This window comes from Eptatretus burgeri, chromosome 16 (genome assembly GCF_056783735.1).
Source record: "Eptatretus burgeri isolate ZD-2024b chromosome 16, Ebu_testis_v1, whole genome shotgun sequence".
Classification (NCBI taxonomy): domain Eukaryota; kingdom Metazoa; phylum Chordata; class Myxini; order Myxiniformes; family Myxinidae; genus Eptatretus; species Eptatretus burgeri.
In genome coordinates, this window is record NC_140976.1 from 6,246,918 (window position 1) to 6,271,595 (window position 24,678).

The following is a 24,678-nucleotide window of genomic DNA, read 5'->3' on the forward strand; positions in this document are numbered from 1 at the left end:
AATATGAGAGAGAGAGAATATGAGAGAGAGAGAATATGAGAGAGAGAGAATATGAGAGAGAGAGAATATGAGAGAGAGAGAATATGAGAGAGAGAGAATATGAGAGAGAGAGAATATGAGAGAGAGAGAATATGAGAGAGAGAGAATATGAGAGAGAGAGAATATGAGAGAGAGAGAATATGAGAGAGAGAGAATATGAGAGAGAGAATATGAGAGAGAGAGAATATGAGAGAGAGAGAATATGAGAGAGAGAGAATATGAGAGAGAGAGAATATGAGAGAGAGAGAATATGAGAGAGAGAGAATATGAGAGAGAGAATATGAGAGAGAGAGAATATGAGAGAGAGAGAATATGAGAGAGAGAGAATATGAAAGAGAGAGAATATGAGAGAGAGAGAATATGAGAGAGAGAGAATATGAGAGAGAGAGAATATGAGAGAGAGAGAATATGAGAGAGAGAGAATATAAGAGAGAGAGAATATGAGAGAGAGAGAATATGAGAGAGAGAGAATATGAGAGAGAGAGAATATGAGAGAGAGAGAATATGAGAGAGAGAGAATATGAGAGAGAGAGAATATGAGAGAGAGAGAATATGAGAGAGAGAGAATATGAGAGAGAGAGAATATGAGAGAGAGAGAGAGAGAGAGAGAGAGAGAGAGAGAGAGAGAGAGAGAGAGAGAGAGAGAGAGAGAGAGAGAGAGAGAGAGAGAGAGAGAGAGAGAGAGAGAGAGAGAGAGAGAGAGAGAGAGAGAGAGAGAGAGAGAGAGAGAGAGAGAGAGAGAGAGAGAGAGAGAGAGAGAGAGAGAGAGAGAGAGAGAGAGAGAGAGAGAGAGAGAGAGAGAGAGAGAGAGAGAGAGAGAGAGAGAGAGAGAGAGAGAGAGAGAGAGAGAGAGAGAGAGAGAGAGAGAGAGAGAGAGAGAGAGATATCAAATGTACCGAGTGACGAGATATATTTTCTCATCTTTTCTAGAAACGTTGAATAAAAGGCAAAGATCACACAAATATTGACACCCTCCCGTCTTCCCCTTTGTGTGTACATAATATGTAGATAACCCCTTACATTGATAATGACCAGCAGGCACAACATTAAATCAAATAAAGTTCAATAACAACTTGATGCAGATCAACTGTCGATAATAAATCATCGCATATTTCTCGGATATTGATCACAAACGCAGCTCAAGAAATCAATAACAGCCTCAGTTTAATCAATCAACGAAACCAATTAAAATAAAAACAAATAACTTGGTTCCAAAAATGGTCCTTTTCTTGTGCGTCGTCATTTTAAAGGGTGTCGTGTATTCCTTACGTCGTCATGATTTTGTTCAGGGTTCAAAGGTTACGTGACTGGCCAGCACTGGGTATTTTATTTCTTCGTCCATTTTTATTTTGTCCCAGGGTTTTCACCACCACCCGTACCAGCTGTTGGTCCAGGGGGTGCACTGGGACATTTGGATATGTATTGGCATGAATCACTGTTTGGCGAGTTAAAACTGACCGTTACCTGATCCATCGGAGTAGAGATGTGGTAGTATGGTCAAGGGGGGAGAGGAAGAGAGAAAGAGGGACAGAGAGGAAGAGAGAAAGAGGGACAGAGAGGAAGAGTTATCATTTGAGGAAGAGTGAAGAGGTGGTTTGGATGTTGAAACGTTCCTCCTGGTGACTCCATATTTGCTCTTCACTAATTCGGTTTCCTTCAGTTGACTCCAATACAGTATTTTGTCTTCCGTTTCATGGTGTTCGTACCATATCCTGATGCTGTGCGGACTGTGCTATCCCGCCGACGAACCTCTGTTTGTACCTGTTGCTGCGTTAGAGCCTTGGGAGTAACTGCATAATTGGTGAAACAAAACCCTTATCCGAAAAATCTGAAACTTCATGGACAGTTTCTGATCTACGACCCAATGCGAGTGAAGAATTCATTTTATGATGTCATCAGTCACATCGTATTGTTGCCATATTGGATTGAAAATAAAAACGTTAAAAAAAGAAAAAAACTTCTTCTCCACAACCGCTCAACAGATTGATGTGAAACTTCACACCTCTCTACGATATGATCAACCAGCCATGGGGAATATAGTTTGAAATTTTTTAATATTCATCTTCATTGATGCAATTTCGCCTTAATGTGCACAAAAGTGGTCGTCAAATATCCTAATATTCTGGGGGACGGTCAGACAGAGGCCTCTGGAGTACCGGCGGAAAGTGGACATGGTGACGCACTGTTCTGGTGATTGCCATACTCTATGCTTCTCCCCCCCCCACCCAGATTTTTGCAGAACGCACATGGTCCACCAGCAACCCCCTTCTAGTGAAACTCCCAAAATCCAGAATCACTACTCACCTCTACGCATTTGCTCCTCTTTTTTTCCACCTGTGGAACCAACTTTCACATTATCTTCAATCTCAATCCTCCCTCCAAGTCTTCAAGACAGCTTTTCATCACCATCTTCAATCATCCCCCATCCAAAACCATGATCTTTTCTCCACCCGTTAAACCACCCCCACCAACCCCCCAAAATCTTTGCTTCTGTTTCCATCTTGTCTGGTCATTGCATCCTCCCTACCTCTATTATCCATATCTCTTGTTTTTCTCTCTCTCCATCTATTTTCTTAGGAAAGACCAGTCCTAGTCTCAAGCCAGAGACTAAAGGTGGGTTCACGCATAAGGGTTCGTCTGGAGTAAATCCAAAGTTTCGAAGAGCTGACGTCTCTGTAAAGGTAAGTTCGAATGATGACTCTTTGGAGGACTTTATCAGTCTGGGACCATAGATTAGTTGTACGGCATCAGGCTATGTAAACGATACAAGCACTTGGTCTGGCACAACTTGCTATCCGAGGGCACGGCCCGCTATCCCAGGACAAGGCCTGCGAATATCCTGATGGCAATAGTAATCACGTGATCCACTGCTATGCCTTCCCACGACACCGGCAAGTTTGTTCCCCATCACCGAACCCACGTCAAATATCTCCAGGTTAACTCCAAAACTTTGTTTCGGATTAAAATCCTTGGGAATTCATTGGGACCAGTTTGTCCAGGTTATCAGTGAGAATACAACTCAAGTTTGCTCTTTCCTGGAACAGTACTCTGTAAAAACTTCACAACAAACCAATTAGTGGGCCAAATGCCGTCACATACGAGGTTATATATGTAATTGATGACAAAACAGGTGCTCACAATGTGCATTGTGCTGCTGCGTCTGTTCATCTCGTTTCGCATTTGTTACAATTACCTGATTGTCACTCAAACTGTCGAAGAATGACTGTGGAATTGAACCAATGAAAAAGCTGAGCAATTCTTCTCGTCCTTGAGCCACACATCGCATATCTGCAGTGAATGTGAGGAACATTTAATCACGATGCATATCAGTCTGAATGAAAGCAACAACTAATTTGTCACAACATTATTAACAGTAAGAACTAGAAGGGTGCTCGGTAGATGTTGTGTAGCAAAGATAGGTCTTTCAGTGGGTCTTTAGGTCTTTCAGCTCAACCGTTTTCAATGCGTCTCCTGCTCCACTCACACAACAGCCCGCGGACGTCACTCTCGGTTCCACCTCGTCAGTTCTGGTTTATCATGCATTCATTAATACGAGAAGCACCCGCTCCCTACTGGAGCCGTCAAGGGGGTCACTTGTTAATGCCTATTTTACTCCGAGGGGTCCCAGGATTACACAACCAAAAAATGGTTGCAATCGGTTCAACCGCTTTTGCGATACCTGGGAACAGACAGACGGACGGACATTTGGTGAATTATAGTGAGATTCATGCAACTCCCAACACTCCAGTAGAGCATGTACCTCCGCCAAGCTGAACAGTTTATGGTTTGGATCCCAACCAAAATCGAATTGGCTTGTTCTCGTCACCTAACCAAGTCATCGCCAAGTTTCATCCGACTCCGTTCACAATTTTTTGAGATATCGTGCTGCGTATATATCCTTTTGGCCCTATCTCTCAATAGTGAAGAATCACTTTTTAAAATTCTCCTATCTAGATATGGATTTTCACACAAATCGAATCAATTCGTCCTTGTCACACACCCAAACCTGTCCACCAAGTTTTTGAGATATCCTGCACACAAACAGACAGACAGACAGGAGAGAAAAACATAGTCTCCGTCTCCCGAATTACCTTTATCTGATAATTCCAGATTGCTTTCCGCCCAATTGTAGTAGGACACGTACAATGCCGTGGTGAAAGAAGTTCTGATGGTAAAGAATAAGAAAGAAACAATAGAATAAGTAACACCAACACAGTACAACATAATATTTGCTTGGAATGTACATTATAAACATAATACATTGATATTTATGTAACTACTTGGAAAATGCATGGACACAGGAAGCACAGAATTGAGGAACAATCCATCGATAGATGCGGAGTGTGCGTTGAGGGGGTTGTGGGGTTAAGGGTGATGGGTGGGAGGGAATGGCTTCCTCAGCTTAAATTATTATCATAAAGATGGAGAGTTTGGGGTGGAAGACAAGCATATGATGTGCCCATACCAATTGACTTTTCCCAGACCTCTATGCTTTTTTTTTTTTTTTTTTTACTGATACCAAGAAGAAAATAACAATTTCGTGATCCAGTTTTTCTCACACACACATGCACATTACACTGGACAATAATGATTTTGCTACTGGGGTGGAAACATATGTTCTCGACTAAACAGAGTATGCTGATTCTGAATCTGCAGTCAGAATGTTCTCAGCACGTTAGGATTTTCAGTTATACATATGGTCCTATTACAGTAGCTTGGCATGGTGGGTGATTTGGAGTGATCATATATTATTATTTTTTTGTAATTTTGGTTTCAATTATAGCAATACAACTGTTGTAGAATATTATGTCTCATAAAAAAAAAACCAGCTTTAGAACGCACTTAAAATTATTAACAAGCTCGAATGAGCTAAAGGCCCAATCACACCTTGACGTTTTAGCCAGCAATGGCAACGTATTAAAATGTATGTAAAACGCTGGCTTACGTTGAACTTTTGATGTTTTTTTTAAAGATTCAGACGTATTCATAACGACTTGGTCTTATGCACAACGTATTAGTAACGGACACAACGTTTCGTTGTGTTATAGATAACTTATACCAACGAATGCTGAACCTGTTGTCGGCCTTCACAACCTATGCCCAACGACAGTCTAACTTATGCATAGCACGCTACACGCATCGCTGACGATGACGTGACGTAGCCTATTAAAAGGCTGCCGCACAACGATTCAAATCATAACCGCCGCAGAAACGGAAGTGTCAACATCGCAGTCACACCTTGGCGATCTTGCCAGCGTATGCCGACCTCTGAAAAATGCGTCTAAAACGCTGGCGCACGTCGAATACGGTATGGGTAAGTTTGGTATCCGTGAATAGAACGCTAAAGTACGCTATCATACGTCGTATTAAATGGAGTACGTCTTGTAATTTTAAACATGTTGAAAATTTTACGACGTACTTGCCGTATGACACACGCTCCGCATGCGATGGGAATAAGTTGTACGCACGATATGCGATCGTTGGCACACGTCGACACACGTTACTTGTACGTTACTCATAAGTCGAAACACGTCAAGGTAATGGTTAGCATCAGTTTTCCTGACTCCCGGGTTTTTTTTTCTTCGGTATGACGGAGTTCAGTGTACAGTGCGGTTATGATCTAAATCGTTGAGCGGAAGCCTATTAATTACATTATATTTTAACCGCACTAGAAATCGAAGTGTCAAAATCACCATCATATTGAAGGAAGGAAGAAAAAAAAAACTAAAAAAAAAAACAAAAACAGGGAGTCTGGAACACTGACGCGAACCATTACCTTGACGTGTTTCGACTTATGAGCACCTTACAAGTAACGTGTGTCGATGTGTGTCACCGATCGCGTAACGTGAGTACAACACGTAACTCATAGGTTAGAAATAAGTTTCGGGTATGCTAAACATTACCTCGACGTGTTTCGACTTATGAATAACTCACAAGTAACGTGTGTCGACGTGTGTCAACGATCGTGTGACGTGCCTACAACTTATGGCCAGCGTTATGCGGAACGTGTGAGTCATACGCTGGCATAAGTCTTAAAATTTCAAGCATGGAAAATTTGAGGACAACCGAAAAGTACAACGTTTAAACCCAGCGTACTACGACGTATGGCAGTTTTTCAGCGTGCTCTCAATGTTATCAACACTTACCCATAACGTATTCGACGTGTACCAGCGTTTTAGACAAATTTTCCAAAAATCGGCATAAGCTGGCTAAAACGTCAAGGTGTGACTGGGCCTTAAGATCCTTGTCCTCTTAATGATGAAGTCATAAAACGAATATGATGTCATTGTGATGTATCAGGTTTGCGATAAATTATCTGTGCTAATCCCCGGATTCATTCCCACAAACAAAATTCAAAGTTTGCCTAGTTTCTGAGATAATGGTGTAGGCGATTTCCATTAGCGGCGATATTATGACGTCATCTTTTTTTAGGAAGAATTTCCAAAATCGGAGATGGTTACTGCCTGCGCGTGGGCTTTCTGCATATACATGGCAAGTTTCACCAATATCCGATCAAAATTCTGGGTTGTGAAACAAAAAAATGTCAAAAAATAGGAACGACGTCATAAAAAAATTATATGACGTCATAGTGATGCATCATATGTGCGGTAATTCATCTCTGCTAATGCCCTGTTCGATTCCCACAAACATAATTTAAAAAGCTTGCCTAGTTTCGGAGATAATTTTTTAGGCGATTTCCATGAGCGGAGATATTTTGACGTCACAACTTTTTTTTTCTAGGAAGAATTTTCAAAATCGGAGATGGGTACTGTCTGCGCAGGGTATTTTTACATATACACGCCAAGTTTCAGTAAGTTTCGATGAAAACTGTAGGCTGTGAAACAAAAAAATCCACAAGAAGAACAACGTGAGCAAGATTAGAGATCCTCGACGAGGATCTAAAAATGGATGAAAACTGACCAAGCTATCAATTTTAAAGTAAATTTTTCCACGCAGCATTACAATTTTTAACTAACCCTAACCCTTATGAAAAACTTTGGAAAGGCATTGGATCATGACGGTAATGGCTTCCAATATCTCAGAGAGAAGTTTGGCGCAGAGAAAACTGATGCTAAACTCAAAGTAAGCACAAACAAAACCCAGATCTGAGAACTGATGTGTGATCCCGAGTTCAAAAACAAACTGAACCCACTTGAGTTTGCAGCATGGGGAGCATTTGTGGTGGTTGTGCAGAACTTTCTTGGGAACCATAGAGTTGAACAGTATGTGGAATTAGTGGACAACATGCTAAAGGCCAATCAGCGAATGGGCTGTAGGATGTCTCTTAAAATGCACTTCTTGCATTCTCATCTTGATTTCTTCCCACCTAATCTGGGTGAGGTAAGCGATGAGCATGGTGAAAGGTTCCACCAAGACATTTCGGTCATGGAAACTAGGTATCAAGGCCAGTTCAACCCAAACGTGATGGGTGATTACTGCTGGTTCCTACAACGGGAGACCAATTCCACACACAAGCACAAGAGCAAGTGTCTCACAAACTTCTGAACACGTCTGAACAGTGCCTAAGCTGTCGATATTGAAAGGAAGAGTGTAAACTTGAAGTGTTGTTTCTGAATCACTCACAATGGGACAGATTACCCTGTCAAGTTTACACGCTTCCAAACATTACCATGTTCTAATGTTTTATTAACTTATTTTTCTTCTTGGTCTGTATAATACACAATATACAAGGAGATCAATCATTATCTAAATATGACATGAAAGTAATTACTAAGCACTGATATTAGATGTACAATGTGATGATCTGCAATGATAAAGTATCTAATGTAGCAAAGCTGGGTATCATTAATACTTATAAATATTTTGAAAACCTGACGTGCTGGCTGAATTCTGACTACAGATTTGAAATGAGCGGCCCAGATTTAGCCACAAACACCTGCATTTCCCTTAGTAGCAGGCGAAAAGTTTTTGTTTGTTGTTGTTGTTGCCCAGTGTAATCATTCCGTCAAAGGCAGCACGAAGTAGAGATTCACTGTTCGGCGTCAGATTGCAGCCACATTGTAATTTCATTTGGAGAACGTTTCCTCATTTCAGTCGTGACTCCTTCCGTTTGAACATGCTCGACATGAACGATCAATTCTGGGATTTGCAACAACTCCACAAATGCAACTTGGAGCTACCTGACTGCATTAACCTTTTCTCGAAAATTTCATTCAAATTCACCTGTTTGAGAACATTCTGTTTGATGTAAACAATGTTCTGAACTGACAAGTAAGGATCTACGTGAAAATGAGTGCATCATTTTAATATCGATCGAGATGAATGACTGCGAGCGAGATAGTGGAAATGGCACAAACAAAACCAAAACAATACAACACAAAAGTTAAAACGAGAACAGTACTTGGTAGAGCGCATACCTCCGCCAGGCTGAACAGTTTACATTTGGTATCCCGGTGATACGCTGGATCTGGATCTGGACCTAAACGAATTCTTCTCACATACCTAACTCATCCACCCACTTTCGTCTGAATCCATCCACAACGTTTGGAAATATCATGCTATAAATCAATTTTCGCCCGATCACTCAATGGCGAAGAAGCACTTAAAAAAAAAAATAATTCTCGTATCTGGATCCGGATTTTCATGAAAATCTAATCAATTTGTCACTTTCCTACACCCAACCTCTCCACCAAGTTTCGTCCAAATCCGTCTATAACTTTTTGAGATATCGTGCTCACAGACAAACAGACGAGCAGACAGAAGTAAAAACAGAAACTTCATCCATGTTTGGTGACGGAGGCAAAAAGTAGAAGAAAAAAAAACTTACAAAGCAGGTATATTCTGTCCAATTATATGGCTTCCATTATATGCAGACCCAGTGATGATGGACAACAACTGATTCATTTGTTTTAAGGTCTCATTGTCAGTTCCAGTGTCCATGGACCACAGCAAGTGGGTAAATGTCTTCATGAGATTGTTCCGGGCATCCTCTATACTCGACGCATTCTCCACGGCCTTCATGATATCACCTGGTAACACTTTCATCGCGGACAACCACCAGGTAATTTGTTTTAAGGTCTCATCGTCAGCTCCAGTGTCCATGGACCACAGCAAGTGGGTAAATGTCTTCATGAGATTGTTCCACGCATCCTCTATATTCGACGCATTCTCCACGGCATTCATGATATCACCTGGTAACACTTTCATCACGGACAACCACCAGGTAATTTGTTTCAAGGTCTCATAATCAGCTCCAGTGTCCATGGACCACAGAAAGTTGATGGAAGTATCAATGATGCCATTGCAGACAATTTGCATGTTTGAGCCATTGCACACAGCATTGAGCACATCACGTGGTAGCACCTCCACCATGGACAACCAATGAGGTATTTCTTTCAACATCTCGTTGACATCTCCATTGCCCATTAAGCTCAGAAAAGGTTGAAAAGTTTTCATGACTTTATTCCAAACATACACGATGCTCGCCCCATTCTGCACGGCCTTCATGATGTCACCTGGTAAAGCTTTCATCATGGACAACCCCCGAGTAATTTGTTTTAAGGTCTCATTATCAGCTCCAGTGTCCATGGACCACATCAAGTGGATGAATGTCTTCATGAGATTGTTCCAGGCATCCTCTATGCTCGACGCATTCTCTACGGCATTCATGATATCACCTGGTAACACTTTCATCATGGACAACCCCAGAGTAATTTGTTTTAAGGTCTTATTATCAGCTCCAGTGTCCATGGACCACAGAAAGTTGATGGAAGTATTAATGATGCCATTGCAGACAATTTGCATGTTTGAGCCATTGCACACAGCATTGAGCACATCACGTGGTAGCACCTCCACCTTGGACAACCAATGAGGTATTTCTTTCAACATCTCATTGACATCTCCATTGCCCATTAAGCCCAGAAAAGGTTGAAAAGTTTTCATGACTTTATTCCAAACATCCACGATGCTCGACCCATTCTGCACGGCCTTCATGATGTCACCTGATAAAGCTTTCATCATGGACAACCCCCGAGTAATTTGTTTCAAGGTCTCGTTATCAGCTCCAGTGTTCATGGACCACAGAAAGTTGATGGAAGTATTAATGATGCCATTGCAGACAATTTGCATGTTTGAGCCATTGCGCACAGCATTGAGCACATCACGTGGTAGCACCTCCACCATGGACAACCAATGAGGTATTTCTTTCAACATCTCATTGACATCTCCATTGCCCATTAAGCTCAGAAAAGGTTGAAAAGTTTTCATGACTTTATTCCAAACATCCACGATGCTCGCCCCATTCTGCACGGCCTTCATGATGTCACCTGGTAAAGCTTTCATCATGGACAACCCCCAAGTAATTTGTTTTAAGGTCTCATTGTCAGCTCCAGTGTCCATGGACCACAGCAAGTGGATGAATGTCTTCATGACATTGTTCCAGTCATTCATGATGGCAGACCCATTCTGCACAGCATTCATATCACCTGGTGACACATTCATCATGGACCACCACCAAGGAATTTCTTTTAAAGTCTCATTGTCAGCTTCAGTCTCCATGGAACTCAGCAAGTGGATGAATGTCATGAAGACATTGTTCCAGTCATTCACGATGGCAGACCCATTCTGCACAGCATTCGTATCACCTGGTGACACATTCATCATGGACAACCACTGAGCAATTTGTTTTAAAGTCTCATTGTCAGCTTCAGTCTCCATGGAACTCAGCAAGTGGATGAATGTCATGAAGACATTGTTCCAGTCATTCACGATGGCAGACCCATTCTGCACAGCATTCGTATCACCTGGTGACACATTCATCATGGACAACCACTGAGCAATTTGTTTTAAAGTCTCATTGTCAGCTTCAGTCTCCATGGAACTCAGCAAGTGGATGAATGTCATGAAGACATTGTTCCAGTCATTCACGATGGCAGACCCATTCTGCACAGCATTCGTATCACCTGGTGACACATTCATCATGGACAACCACTGAGCAATTTGTTTTAAAGTCTCATTGTCAGCTTCAGTCTCCATGGAACTCAGCAAGTGGATGAATGTCATGAAGACATTGTTCCAGTCATTCACGATGGCAGACCCATTCTGCACAGCATTCGTATCACCTGGTGACACATTCATCATGGACAACCACTGAGCAATTTGTTTTAAAGTCTCATTGTCAGCTTCAGTCTCCATGGAACTCAGCAAGTGGATGAATGTCATGAAGACATTGTTCCAGTCATTCACGATGGCAGACCCATTCTGCACAGCATTCGTATCACCTGGTGACACATTCATCATGGACAACCACTGAGCAATTTGTTTTAAAGTCTCATTGTCAGCTTCAGTCTCCATGGAACTCAGCAAGTGGATGAATGTCATGAAGACATTGTTCCAGTCATTCACGATGGCAGACCCATTCTGCACAGCATTCGTATCACCTGGTGACACATTCATCATGGACAACCACTGAGCAATTTGTTTTAAAGTCTCATTGTCAGCTTCAGTCTCCATGGAACTCAGCAAGTGGATGAATGTCATGAAGACATTGTTCCAGTCATTCATGATGGCAGACCCATTCTGCACAGCATTCGTATCACCTGGTGACACATTCATCATGGACCACCACCGAGGAATTTCTTTTAAAGTCTCATTGTCAGCTCCAGTACCCATGGACCAGAGAAAGTTGATGGAAGTATCAATGATGCAATTCCAGACAATGTGCATGTTTGAGACGTTCAGCACATCACATGATGGCACATCCATCATGGACAACCAATAAGGTATTTCTTTCAACATCTCATTGTCATCTCTAATGCCCATTAAGCTCAGGAACGTTTGAAAAGTTTTCATGATGTTCCAAGCATCCACCATGCTGGACCCATTCTGCACGGCATCCATGAGATCACGTTGTAACATTTTCATCATGGATAACAACTTGGTCATTTGTTTAAAGGTTTCATTGTTTGCTCCACTGCTCATGCTGGTGATGAGTTGGTTGGTGGTTCCGTTAAAGTTGGACCAATCTGAGGCAAATTTCAGATTTGTCACGACTGCTTTTAGAGATTCAAGTGAAGATGATATCATGGAATAAAGGAAATCACTTGGTATTGAGGATCCATTCTCTGACCCTTTGGTCATGTTCATTGATAGAGCTTGCATGAACTTAATAACATGATCCCAAACAGAAGCATTGTAAGAAACATCCATGATGAAATTGTCGTTGTTGTAGTCATCCATCGTGGTTTGATACATGCTGCAAGACTTCAGTGCATCGTTCATGGACTCGATTGTTTTGCAGAGGTCTACGTCTTCACCTTGCAACGGTCTTTTGCCGTTTCCCTTTCCATGGAGGATGTTCATGATGTTTGCCAGTGTTGTCGTGGTTTCCTGTGGAAGAAGATAATTTTTGAGTGTTACATTTGGTAACATCATGCCATTGTAACGCACAGTAACACGACAAAATATTTAAAGATCCCTTTTGAAAAACTCGAATTATATGATGGCACCGAACCATTAACGGACCCATAACAGCAGCACTGACCATCAGAACTTCCACTTGTTCTCATTCAACAACAGCGCACTCACTCACCAGCACAACAATGCCCCTGGACAATGTTGCAACCGGGATCCAGAAACTCTAAAAACCAAAAGAACCTCAATATGCACAGTTCTCAGCACTGAAATCACTCAATCCACTGTTAGGTCATTGTCAAATAATCTCACTGTGAGTCGAATTGGTAGTATTGTAGTGGATTAACTGAACTTTCCGACGCATGCTCCCACTGCTTGAGTGTTGCATCCTGCCAGCAGTGACCTACAGGTAATCCATTTGGCTGCTTTCTCATAGAACGAAAACTTTTGAATACTAATCATGTCAGAGATGGAATGATCCAACCGAGTCGTCATCGGCCTCAAGAACGTTTCTGTTTCCATGGGACTCTGCCTTTCAGGATTTCCTTCACTTCTCCATGATGATTGCATTGAGCAAGATGACCGAAAAGACCAAGTAAACGTTTCAAGATGATGCCAGATATGGGAGGCTGTTTGGTCTCTCTTCGAATTTCATTGCTGCTTCCCTTTATAAGGGGTGAGGTCCAATGGTACCAATCTCCTGTAGTGTCCTGATTACGATACTCCTACATTGCCCTCTGTGCCCAGCCAACTCTCTCCTCTCCAAACACCCCCACCTAATTGATGTCTCTGCTCACACACACACACACACACACACACACACACACACACACACACACACACACACACACACACACACACACACACACACACACACACACACAATGTTACAATTTCAACCGTGGTCCACCTCTTTTCATCTTACATTGCTGCCGCAACCTATTCGCTCTCTTTGACATTTTCTCTTCCCCCCCCCCCCCATCAGGATTAAATGTCCAGCCCAATTCAGCCAGCTTCGTTTTTTTTTTAGTTCCTTAGTTCATCCATCTCCTTCCTTAGTTCATCCATCCTTCTTCTATCTATCCTCTTCACTCCCAAAATCCTCCTGACCCAGTTGGTCTCGCAGACTTGCCACCGTCTCCAAACCGTAAGGGTAGGCCGGAATTACACAAGACACCAGAACCTTTCCTTTCAATTTCCATGATATCTTTCTTTCGACCATCCATCCCTCCACCTTCATCCAAGTGTTTTCACCCACATGAATCCTCCTCTGCACCTCTACCTCTGACCTACCATCCCCAGTCACTGTCACTGACCCCTCCCCTCCCCCACCTGTCCCTCCAGACACTCAAACCTATTTCCCTGTCTGATCTCCTTCTCTTCTAACATGATACTTATTTTCTCTGCTGCCTGACCCACAACACCCCAGTCTTCTCCATAGTCATCCTCATTCCATGTTTCTCAAATGCCTCCTTCACTCCTCCAGTACTTCCTGCATCTCCTGCATACTCTCCGCCACAACAGCCAGATTGTCCGCATGCAACATCCTCCCCAGAATACCTTTCATTTTTATCCTCCTGCTTACCAGCCCCATCACCATGATAAACATGAATGGGCCAAGAGAGCTTCCCTGCCTCAAACCGATGCTCACACTGAACTCCATCAACTTTCCATTTTGAGAGCAGATATATGCTCCATAACTCAATATTGAGCGGGACCAAATTACCGAACTTGTACTTTGAATTTTCTCAAGATGTGCTTGTGTGCAAAGAAACTTTCTTCAAAGGATGCAAAGGTAGTGCAGGCAAAGGCCTATCCCATTGGATGATCTCAGTACGGTATCAGGTTTGCATTGTGACATCATTTATAAATAAAGCCTGGGATCTGTAAAAGAGAAATAACAAGGAGACACCACATACGCTGATTGCAAGATGTCTCCTCGATGAATGCCAATGTCGATGATGAAATGAGGTTAATATCCTGGTCACTGATGTGAACACAGCTGAGACCAATTACTAATGGATTACATCAATGCCACAATGACATAGAGAGTTCAAAGAACACGTTACCCCATACAGTGCTCAGGTAGACTTCAATTTTAATAAAATTATTCAGGAAAATGCCCCTTCATATGGGACATGTGTCACGTGGCAAACAAGAGAAAAAGGGACATTCCATGGCTTGTGGAACATGCCAGACACCCACGCAACATCCACCACCCCCCCCCCCCCACACACACACACACCATCCACCACCCCCACACCCACGTCACTAATAGTAGCTACCCTATTATATATATATATATATATATATATATATATATATATATATATATATATATATATATATATATATGCAATATACAATGGATCCCTCAGCGTGTGCGAGTCATTGTGGAATCAAATAAATTTCTTTCGTTTCTTAAATTATTTCCTCCAAAACTCACCAATCAAACCCGATCATTGGTCCTATGATAGGATCGTCATTGTGCGAGATAAACAACAGGTGCTGCCTGCTCGTCAGGTGGAATATTAAAGACGAGCATCGTACCCGCCCTGCGGGCGATCTGCTTCCGAGCATGCAACACCTTCTTCGAACGCACACCTTTATTTTTCGCGCTTCCCTCGAGTGCTGCAGGAGCCTCTGCTTCTAACAACACCACCGTTGTGCTCCTGACCACACAAGAACAGAACTCAAGCTAATAGCTAATGAGCAAAAACTAGCAAAAAAGTAAAAACTATGAAACTAAGGTGGAATTTGTTTCAAAAGCCATTAATTTGACGTATTGTCTGATGTATATTCCAAGTTTCAGCTCGTTTCACTGTATAGTGTTTGAGATATGAGCGCTAATACATTTCGGGCGGATGGATGGATGGATGGACAGACAGACAGACAGACAGACAGACTCCAACATGAATTTCAAGGGTTTTCATTAAAAACTCAAGAATGCCACAATGCACGTCGTTGAAATTTGGAACATATTACCTCGACGAACAAAGGATTTACTTCTGAAATTGGCAGACAATTTGGTCGAGTAGAAGCCGAGAAACGAATTTTCAGTCCCTGCGTTAAAGTTGCGTACGGAGAAGCCATTCACCATAAAGGGAGGGATGCATCGCGTCTCCCGTGATGATGACTTCAAAGACCGTTTGAAAAAAAATACGGAAATTTAGCGCGACTGACGCAGTGCCGTACACCACCCTTATACACCACCCTCTAGAATGTGTCCAAGTACTGTGAAACTGGAGGTTCTTGGAAGTATTAAGAAGGCAATTTGTGTTGTAGTGTTCAAGTACAGTCAGTCCTCGCTTAACGTTGTAGTTACGTTGTTGAATAGTGCACGTTCCCTAATAGATCAGCGACTTGATAATGAAACAATGTTAACCAGGATGATGTTAACCGAGGACTTGCTGCACATAATTCAAATGAACTAAAATAAAGTTTGTAGAAATCATATAAATCAATTAATTTCAGGTTTTCTGCAGTGTCGATTACATCACCTGATGAAACACATTACATCAGTTATTCGTGCCGATTGTTTGTGTCCTTTATGACGTCATTAAAAATTGCGGGGTTTGCGGACAAGCTTATCTTACTATTCATGTTCAAATTCGTGTTCAAAATCTAACGTTCAATTTAAATAAGTTGTTCCTCGATCTTAAACTGATAAGGCGGATGGACGGACAGACATGAACCGATTGCTTAACCCCGCTTTTCTCTTCGCGTGTGCGAATAAAAGCTTACTTACCATGGGGTCGATGATCTTGGTTGCTGGTTCTGTGGATGTAGAATGAATCGACATTAGTCAGACACAACGATCGGTTCCATACATCAAAATAATGACACAGATTTAAACAAATCAAAAGGGGATCACGATGCCACAAAACAATGACAAATAGGGGGAAGGGTTAAGGAAATGATGACCATTTGGTGTCAAAGTAAAAACAAGATCATTGACTCGTCATGGGGATGAGGTTGTGGCGAACACGGTGCATGCAAGTACAGGCTGACGCAAGGTCTTTACGCACATCAGTCCTCTCTATCCGGTGGCATGTCTGAACACGAGTTCCGTGCTGCCGAAGCAATCTCATGGTGAGGGTGTTTTGCTATCAGCTTCTCAGCAATAGTTGTGCGAGTAATTTGGAAGTTGTTCAGGGTACCGGTGATGATGCGCCCGCTTTTGTGAAAGATATTGTGGGGTCTTTAACGTCCACTAAAACAAATGCTGCCAGACAGGCCCTCTGCTTTAGTCCCCCCCCCCCCCCATTAGGAATCATCTCTAAAGTCATTGCACCACCTCCAAGCTACATATAGAGCCAGCCCGATGGCGAGAGAAGTAAAAAATTAATTAGCAAAATACAAGATTTGCATCTATGGAAGTCAAAAGTTAAATCATAAGACAGCCTTTCATACACTGGGTCGGAACTGATGAAAGAGCCCAATAACTGGCGTCAAAGCATCAACAGACAGAAAGTGGTATGGAGAGGAAACAGGAGGCAAAAAATGCACAGGTGAACCACAGCATGAGGACAGGAGGTGCAGGTAAAAGGGGGAGCAGAGACTCAGCGGGTGAGTAAAGCTCACAGGTGTAAGAAATGGGAGAGACAAGGAGGTGGTGGAGAGCAACACGTATGAAGGGCAACAAATAGGTTTGGTTCAAATTTCCGCTGCTTATCTGTTATTGTGAGGACAAGCCAGATCAGATCTGTGACTGCCTACAGGTATAAAGTAAATCTGGACTAACCTGCTTCATGCTCGGATTGTTGGCGACGAAACCGTCTCCCCCAACCAGGTTTCACCAGGTGAGGATGGTGTATGATATGGACACCCAGCAGTATTAAAAACAAAAACCTGTCAAAGGGCGGAGGAGCTCCTTGTGAGCCAACGGGCATCCATGTCTGGTGCCAAACTGTCTGCGGACGTCCTCCTGCAGTTGGGTTACCCCTTTCTAAGAGGTGGTGGCAGGATTTGCACTCCGGCAACCGTAAAACATTTCATTCCGCAAATGGTCTGGTCGCTCTGATGGTTACCATACCCAAGGAGTTGCTGTAGCTGCGTCCAATAAGCTGACCCCAATGATAATTGAGGTAACACCGGTCAACGAGCGTATTATGAGACTAAGGATTCGTCACTCCTTGGGTGTCATTTCCCTGGTCTCTGTTTATGCTCCGATTGAGGTGAGTGATCTCACCGTGAATGATGCATTCTACGCCACGCTCGAGTCTGTGGTTAATCAGTGCCCCAGACGAGATACACTTCTAGTCTTGGGGGATTTCATTGCATCGACTGGAACTGATAGGGATGGTTATGAGGTGTGTGTTGGTCCCCATGGGTCAGGAACTATGAACCAGAATAGCACTAAGTTCCTTGACTGTGCAAGAAGTCATGGACTTAGGGTGGCCGGTTCATGGTTTCAGTGCCCACAGAAACCTGAGAACACAAATAAGCAAACGCAGAGAAGGATACATACACGCACGCACAGACACAGACACAGACACACACATGAATGCTGGTGTCTCCAGGTGTTTATACGCATTGCAATGTCCCCGGCGATTCGTGGAGTATGATGATCAGGCATTCGATAAGATGAGTAAGGAAAGTGAAAAACATAAACTTTATCGTTAAGAAATCATTGTGGCTTGTTCCAAGTCAAGGCATCGTTGAACACACCCCTCCAAAAAATGGCGAATTAAGACCCCAGCGAGGTGACCAAGCATCAGTCTTGATAAAGGATAATTAAATAAGGCCGTTAATTATCTTCAAAAGGAGTATTTATATTCTCCACCCACATTTCAATCATCCATTTCCTTGGAGGTCCCTTTGTATGCACGCAAAGTTTGGGGCTTCTTGGTTTCATGTTTTTGGGGAGTTTTGGAGTCGAGACAACGGAGGGATGGACTGACTGATGGACGGACAGACACACACCGACATATATTAGTATAGATAGAGGAATGGGTTTTATTACTTGAATTCAGAGCTGGCAGCAGCATCAGCAGAAGGAGAAAGTAGAAAGAAGATCGCGCCATCATGCGATGCTCCGAGAACCACATGATATCGCAAGCTGCAGGAACAAGGGACATCATCAGCAGAACATCAACCAAGCGTTTTTAAGCCTTATCTTTTTGAATGGCTCATTCAAACACGTTCATATCATGGTTGTCATATTGGTCATCAGCAATACCCCTGGACAATGATGCAACCGGTATCCAGAAGGTTTACAAACCCACACAACCTCACCCACAGTTGTCAGCACCGAATGACTCAATCCACTGTTAGATCATTGTCAAATGATGTCACTCTTCCTTTGATTGGGAGTATTGTAGTGGATTAGCCTCACTTAGGTGTCATTTAAGACTCATGCTCTCAGGGCTTGATAGATTTTAGATTTGTCAATGGAACCAAAAGCCCTTTTATTTGGAAGTCAATGGATATCATTGTAGCTTCCCTGGTTGAGTTTTTTTTTTTTTGCCAATCTACGGCGAAGTCGAGAAGAGATGTTGAAGCCATAACGATGTCCTTCAGTCGATCAGTCAGTCATTCCTTCCCTCAGTCCGTGGGTCCATTAACATCTCGTTTTTAGCTCACCTGGACTTTAGTCAGGTGAGCTTTTGCGATCGGGCAGAATCCGTAGGTAAGTGAATGAGTCAGTCAGTCAAGTCTGTCCGTAAACACTTCAATCATGTTCGCTTGAACCAAACACACGATTTTGATGAAACTTGGTCACAAGCTTCATATCTGATTCCTAACGAAGGCTTATTGGCTGCATCAAAATCTGTGCTTATTAAGGGGGTTTACGGGGGAGGGAGAGTCTGCCCCCCCCAAAATAGGTATTTGCTCCCTTCTCCGAAACGACACACACGATTTTGATAGAAACTTGACCACAACCTTCATCATCCGTGATGTACCGAAGTTTGTTAATGGCATAAAAACAAATCAGGGTCCACAGGGTCGAAAAGGGTATGCGGGGGGTTTGAATGACTCGTCTTCCTGATCCGGGTGAGCTTCAGGACGTGTAGTCATATTTTTTCACGACTCCTCGAGGCGGCTCAACAGATCGCTTTGAAACTTGCCATCACGATTCATGACGTCGATGTGCAAAAACTAATGGAGTCTTTCTATTTTCTAAAAACAAAACAATTTTAAAACTAGAAGGGTACTCGGTAGAGCACATACCTCCACCACGTAATGCCTGATCCACGAAAAGGAAGTTTTCAATGGAGTGAACAATGACACACAAGACGAGACACAATAATGGACAGGAAGTGATCTACCAATTGATATGGGACCAATCAAGCAGTTTGAAGCATGAGATTCGATCAAAAATCTGAAGAACATGAAGGTACTAACAGCTCGGTGGATAACATAAATGTAAAGCTTTACAAACGCAGTATCGAAGTATCATCGTGTACCCGACATAGCGAAATGAGATATGGAAACAAGAAAAAATGCTGATGGATGAAAATGTCATCTAATAATATGTGGAACAGGGTGCAAAAAGGTTGTTGACAGTGAAAGCACCAGAAGAAATGAACAAGCTGGGTTCATGAGAAACATGAGATGCAGAGATCAGATCTTCACACGAAGGACAATAATAGAATACAATGAATGGAATGCATGATCATACCGATCAAAAGGTGTTCGGCAGTGTGAATAGAGGCAATGTGGAAGACAACAGATATATTTGTACGGATGATAAAGACACCTGCAATGGACACGAATGCAGTGTAATGGTCAACCATAAGTTGTCATCTGAATTTGAAGTTGCCTCAAGGGTCAGACAAGGTTGCATGTTGTCTCCATTACTGTTTTTAGTGGTGTCGGGCTGGGTGTTGTGGAAAACAACTGAGCAGAAGGAAGGCGATATACCTTGGAGTAACCAATTCCAACAGCTGGAGAGATTATATCAGCCTGATGTCACAGTCCTTACATGGCGTGCAGGAGAAACTAAATGGCTACAGGTGTATGTGGTGCAAGTGGGGCTGAAAATAAGGGCAACCAGAAAATGTGAAAAGACATTCCACACACATCAACAACAACATCACGTGAAACAATTCACAATCGGAGAAGTTCACGAGGTTACATATCTGGGGTCCATGGTTACCATAATAGGGGGTGTGGTGAGGGGGAGTAGATGCTACACTGGAAAATAGGGGTAGATGTACTAACCAGATATGAAAGGTAAGGATTCAAGGAAATTTGGAAGTCAAAGAAGTATAACACCAAAACATGAAGTCAGACCTCCTATTTGGAAGTGAATCTTGGAAAAATCGCCAAGGAAATAGGAAACTGGAGACTTTCATTAACAGCAGCCGTAACAATATCTCGAGAATATTCTGGATGGACATGGCTCGAAAGAAAGTGGTTGCATGGTTAACCTTTATCTCTTTGCTGATTACTCCAACCTTTGCTGTGACATCCATCATTCTCATGACAGGCAGGCTGCAGCCTGCCTCTCCTCAGACCTTGACAAAATCACAAGCTGATCAAACACTTGGAACATGCCTTCAATCTTGAGAAATCCCACACACTCACTCACTCTTTACGAAAGGACCGTCCCACAAGTCCTCCCATCTACTTTCTCAACAACCCTCTCGAAGAGGTTCAGTCACTCAAACTACTGGGTCTCACTATCAGCCATGAAAGTTGGCCTCAAAAGCCAGATGCTGAGTGGGCATCATCCATCATGCAAAGTCCGACTTGACACACCTGATCTCCTATCCATATACAAGGCCATCATCCACAGCTTGATGGAGTACTGCTCTCCCCTCTTGGCAGGTGCCTCTGCCTCACACCATGTTAGCATTTCCCCCTTCTCTTTCTGCTGTTACATTCTGTAATTTAGCTCTTGCATAAGCCTTGACTCTGTATATCAAAAAAAACATCAGAGAATATGTCAAAATTCGGAGGTACAGATGGATTGGTCATGTGTTACGCATCGAAGATTAAGATATACTGAAGACCACCTGGAAAAAAAGCGGAACATCGATGCAAGACCGACGAAACTGGCAGAGGTTCCAAAGAAGTTCCATATGCCAGTCAGCATGATTGCGAAATAATTAAGCAAGCAACATGGATGAATACACAATGGATCTATGGATTAATACAGAATGCCTTTCTTTGGCCTGGAGCCTGGTGTTGGCTTAATGGTTAGGGTGGCGGGCTTTGGATCCGAGGGTCCTGAGTTCAAATCCCGCTCAGCTGTTGAATTAATACCAGGGGGGTTAACTCAGCCTGTCATCCTTCTGAGGTTGGCAAAATGAGTACCAGCATGCTGGTATCCTGTGTCGGAGTGGCGACCCATTCAGGATTGTGCCCAATAGCCAAGGAGACTGCTTAAGCAGCACCAATGCTCCGTACAGAGTATGGTCCCAATCTCCTACTCTAATACCAATCTGTGATTTTCTGTAGTTTCTACAGTGTATAATGTAGAATTATACAGTGTAGCATCTACACTAATCTACGATTCTCAGCAAAAATCTGTGATTAGCTATATTCATCTGTGATTATCTACACTTTCACTATTAACCTGTGATTATCTACAGTTTCAATATTTATCTGTGATGATCTATAGTTTCCCTACTAATCTGTGATTACCTACCGTTTCAATATTTATCCATGATTACCTATAGTTTCAATATCGATCTGTGATGATCTATAGTTTCCCTACTAATCTGTGATTATCTACAGTTTCAATATTAATCTGCGATTATCTATACAGTAGTTTCTATGCTAATCTGCGATTATCTACAGTTTCAATATTTATCTGTGATGATCTATAATTTCCCGACGAATCTGTGATTACCGACAGTTTCAATATTTATCTGTGATGATCTATAATTTCCCTACTAATCTGTGATTACCGACAGTTTCAATATTTATCTGTGATAATCTATAGTTTCCCTACTAATCTGTGATTACCTACAGTTTCAATATTTATCTGTGATGATCTATAGTTTCCTTACTAATCTGTGATTACCTACAGTTTCAATATTTATCTGTGATGATCTATAGTTTCCCTACTAATCTGTGATTACCTACTGTTTCAATATTTATCTGTGATTACCTATAGTTTCAATATTTATCTGTGATGATCTATAGTTTCCCTACTAATCTGTGATTACCTACCATTTCAATATTTATCTGTGATTACCTATAGTTTCAATATTTATCTGTGATGATCTATAGTTTCCCTACTAATCTGTGATTACCTACAGTTTCAATATTTATCTGTGATTACTTATAGTTTCAATATTTATCTGTGATTATCTATAGTTTCCCTACTAATCTGTGATAACCTACAGTTTCAATATTTATCTGTGATTATCTATAGTTTCAATATTAATCTGTGATTATCTATAGTTTCCCCACTAATCTGTGATTACCTACAGTTTCAATATTAATCTGTGATTATCTATCGTTTCCCTACTAATCTGTGATTACCTGCAGTTTCAATATTAATCTGTGATTATCTATAGTTTCCCTACTAATCTGTGATTACCTACAGTTTCAATATTAATCTGTGATTATCTATAGTTTCCCTACTAATCTGCGATTACCGACAGTTTCAATATTTATCTGCGATTACCTACAGTTTCAATATTAATCTGTGATTATCTATAGTTTCCCTACTAATCTGCGATTATCTATAGTTTCAATATTTATCTGTGATTCCACTGGGCTGCATTTGAAATATTTTTTCAGAGGTCTAGGTTTTCTCAACGGATCTTATGTTTTTTGCATGCTAAATTCAGAAATGTATCTAATTTCGCTCAATCAGGTCAAGTTTTTATGCTATCTCAATTTTAAGGAAAAAAAAAATCAAAATTTTTGTTTTTTTAATTCGCATTTTTTTATTCAAAATCAGACTTACATTGACAGAAAATGTACAAACTATACATATAATGACACAAGTATACTTATTCTGGAAGAAAGTGCCTTCTCAATTACTTTCATTTCAATTTCAGAAAAATATAGATAAATCGTCGTTTCTGGCAACACCCAACTTCAGTCGCTCCAGCACTCGCTGTTTTCCTTCGTCTTTTTAATGTTGAATTTCACATTAACGCTACTTGTGCATCATTCTGTCTGTTATTATCTATAGTTTCCATGCTAATCTGTGATTATCTATATTAATCTGTGATTATCTATAGTTTCTAAACTAATCTGCGATAATCTACATTTTCAATACTTACATGCAATTATCTATAGTTTCCATACTAATCTGTGATTATCTATACTAATCTGTGATTTTCTGTATGAATCTGTGATTATCTATATTAATCTGTGATTACATATAGTTTCTATACTCATCTGTGATTAACTCTACTAACCTATGATTATCTGTACTAATATGTGATTATCTATATTAATCTGTGATTATCTATACTAATGTATGATTATACTAATCTGTGATAATCTGTACTAATCTGTGATTATCTATACTAACCTGTGATTTATCTATACTAATCTGAGATTATCTGTAGTTTCTCTACTAATCTGCGATGATCTACACTAATCCGGCCGATCCCATCCCATCCGTGCTGATCAACCGGTATTTTCGAGGAATGATGCAAACACCTGCAGCAGTCCATTGTCGCACTGCTGTTTGTCAAGGTGTACATTTAGTAAAGGTGGTGTCAAATGGCATAGTCCTTGTGGGCAATGACTGGACATTGGGTCAAATACCCTTCCACAAAAATAAGTGATTTCATTTAAAATTGAAAGCGCTATGTAAGAAAATAGATGCAATCAAATCAGAAAAAAACAAAGTTACAAACAAGGGGTTTCAGATCGAGACAGTAGAGCGATAATAATTAAAGAAAATAAATTATGCATATATAGTCTCATCCAACAAGGAGCGGGCTGTAATTTCAGACACAAACAAGTAAACACCATCAGAGCACGGTCAAGAAGCATAATGAAATTTAAGGGTATTAAACAACGAACGATATTACCATCAGGAGAATGCACCGAGCGAAAGTCTCATGCATACACAGAGACTGGACGTACCTGTGGAGGACACACCTTGTGAACTGGATCGCTGCGAGTGATACGGAACACCTTGATCTTTATTTAGGTGTGGCCCTGGATTATTAACCGACTGGTCAGACGGGTTTGCATCTTGTTTATCCAATCAAAGGAGAGGTTACCAGGGGAAGGCTTGGCAAAGCGACAAGATGAAAACAATGTTTGAATCTGCTTCAGAGCCAATGACCGACCTTGAACAAACATAGAACGTCTTGTTTGGACTCCACAGGTGAACATTTC

At 41.6% G+C, this 24,678-nt stretch overlaps 1 protein-coding gene across 2 annotated transcripts in view; it reads right to left on the reverse strand.

The window, feature by feature from the left end:
- LOC147010400 (uncharacterized) overlaps positions 1-24,452 on the reverse strand; it is a 76,716-nt gene extending 52,264 nt beyond the window's left edge. The window contains exons 1-6 of one of the 2 annotated variants that reach the window (XM_085859124.1): positions 24,421-24,452; positions 18,377-18,472; positions 16,160-16,188; positions 8,828-12,387; positions 4,131-4,204; positions 3,233-3,327 (exon numbers count right to left, since the gene is read on the reverse strand). In XM_085859124.1, coding sequence (XP_085715250.1) covers positions 3,233-3,327; positions 4,131-4,204; positions 8,828-12,387; positions 16,160-16,188; positions 18,377-18,461 — 3,843 coding nt within the window. In that variant the 5' untranslated portion in view covers positions 18,462-18,472; positions 24,421-24,452. Of the gene's footprint in view, positions 1-3,232; positions 3,328-4,130; positions 4,205-8,827; positions 12,388-16,159; positions 16,189-18,376; positions 18,473-24,420 lie in introns of those variants that run through there. The other variant, XM_085859123.1, reaches the window with a different exon arrangement.
- Between the last annotated feature and the right edge of the window lie 226 nt (positions 24,453-24,678).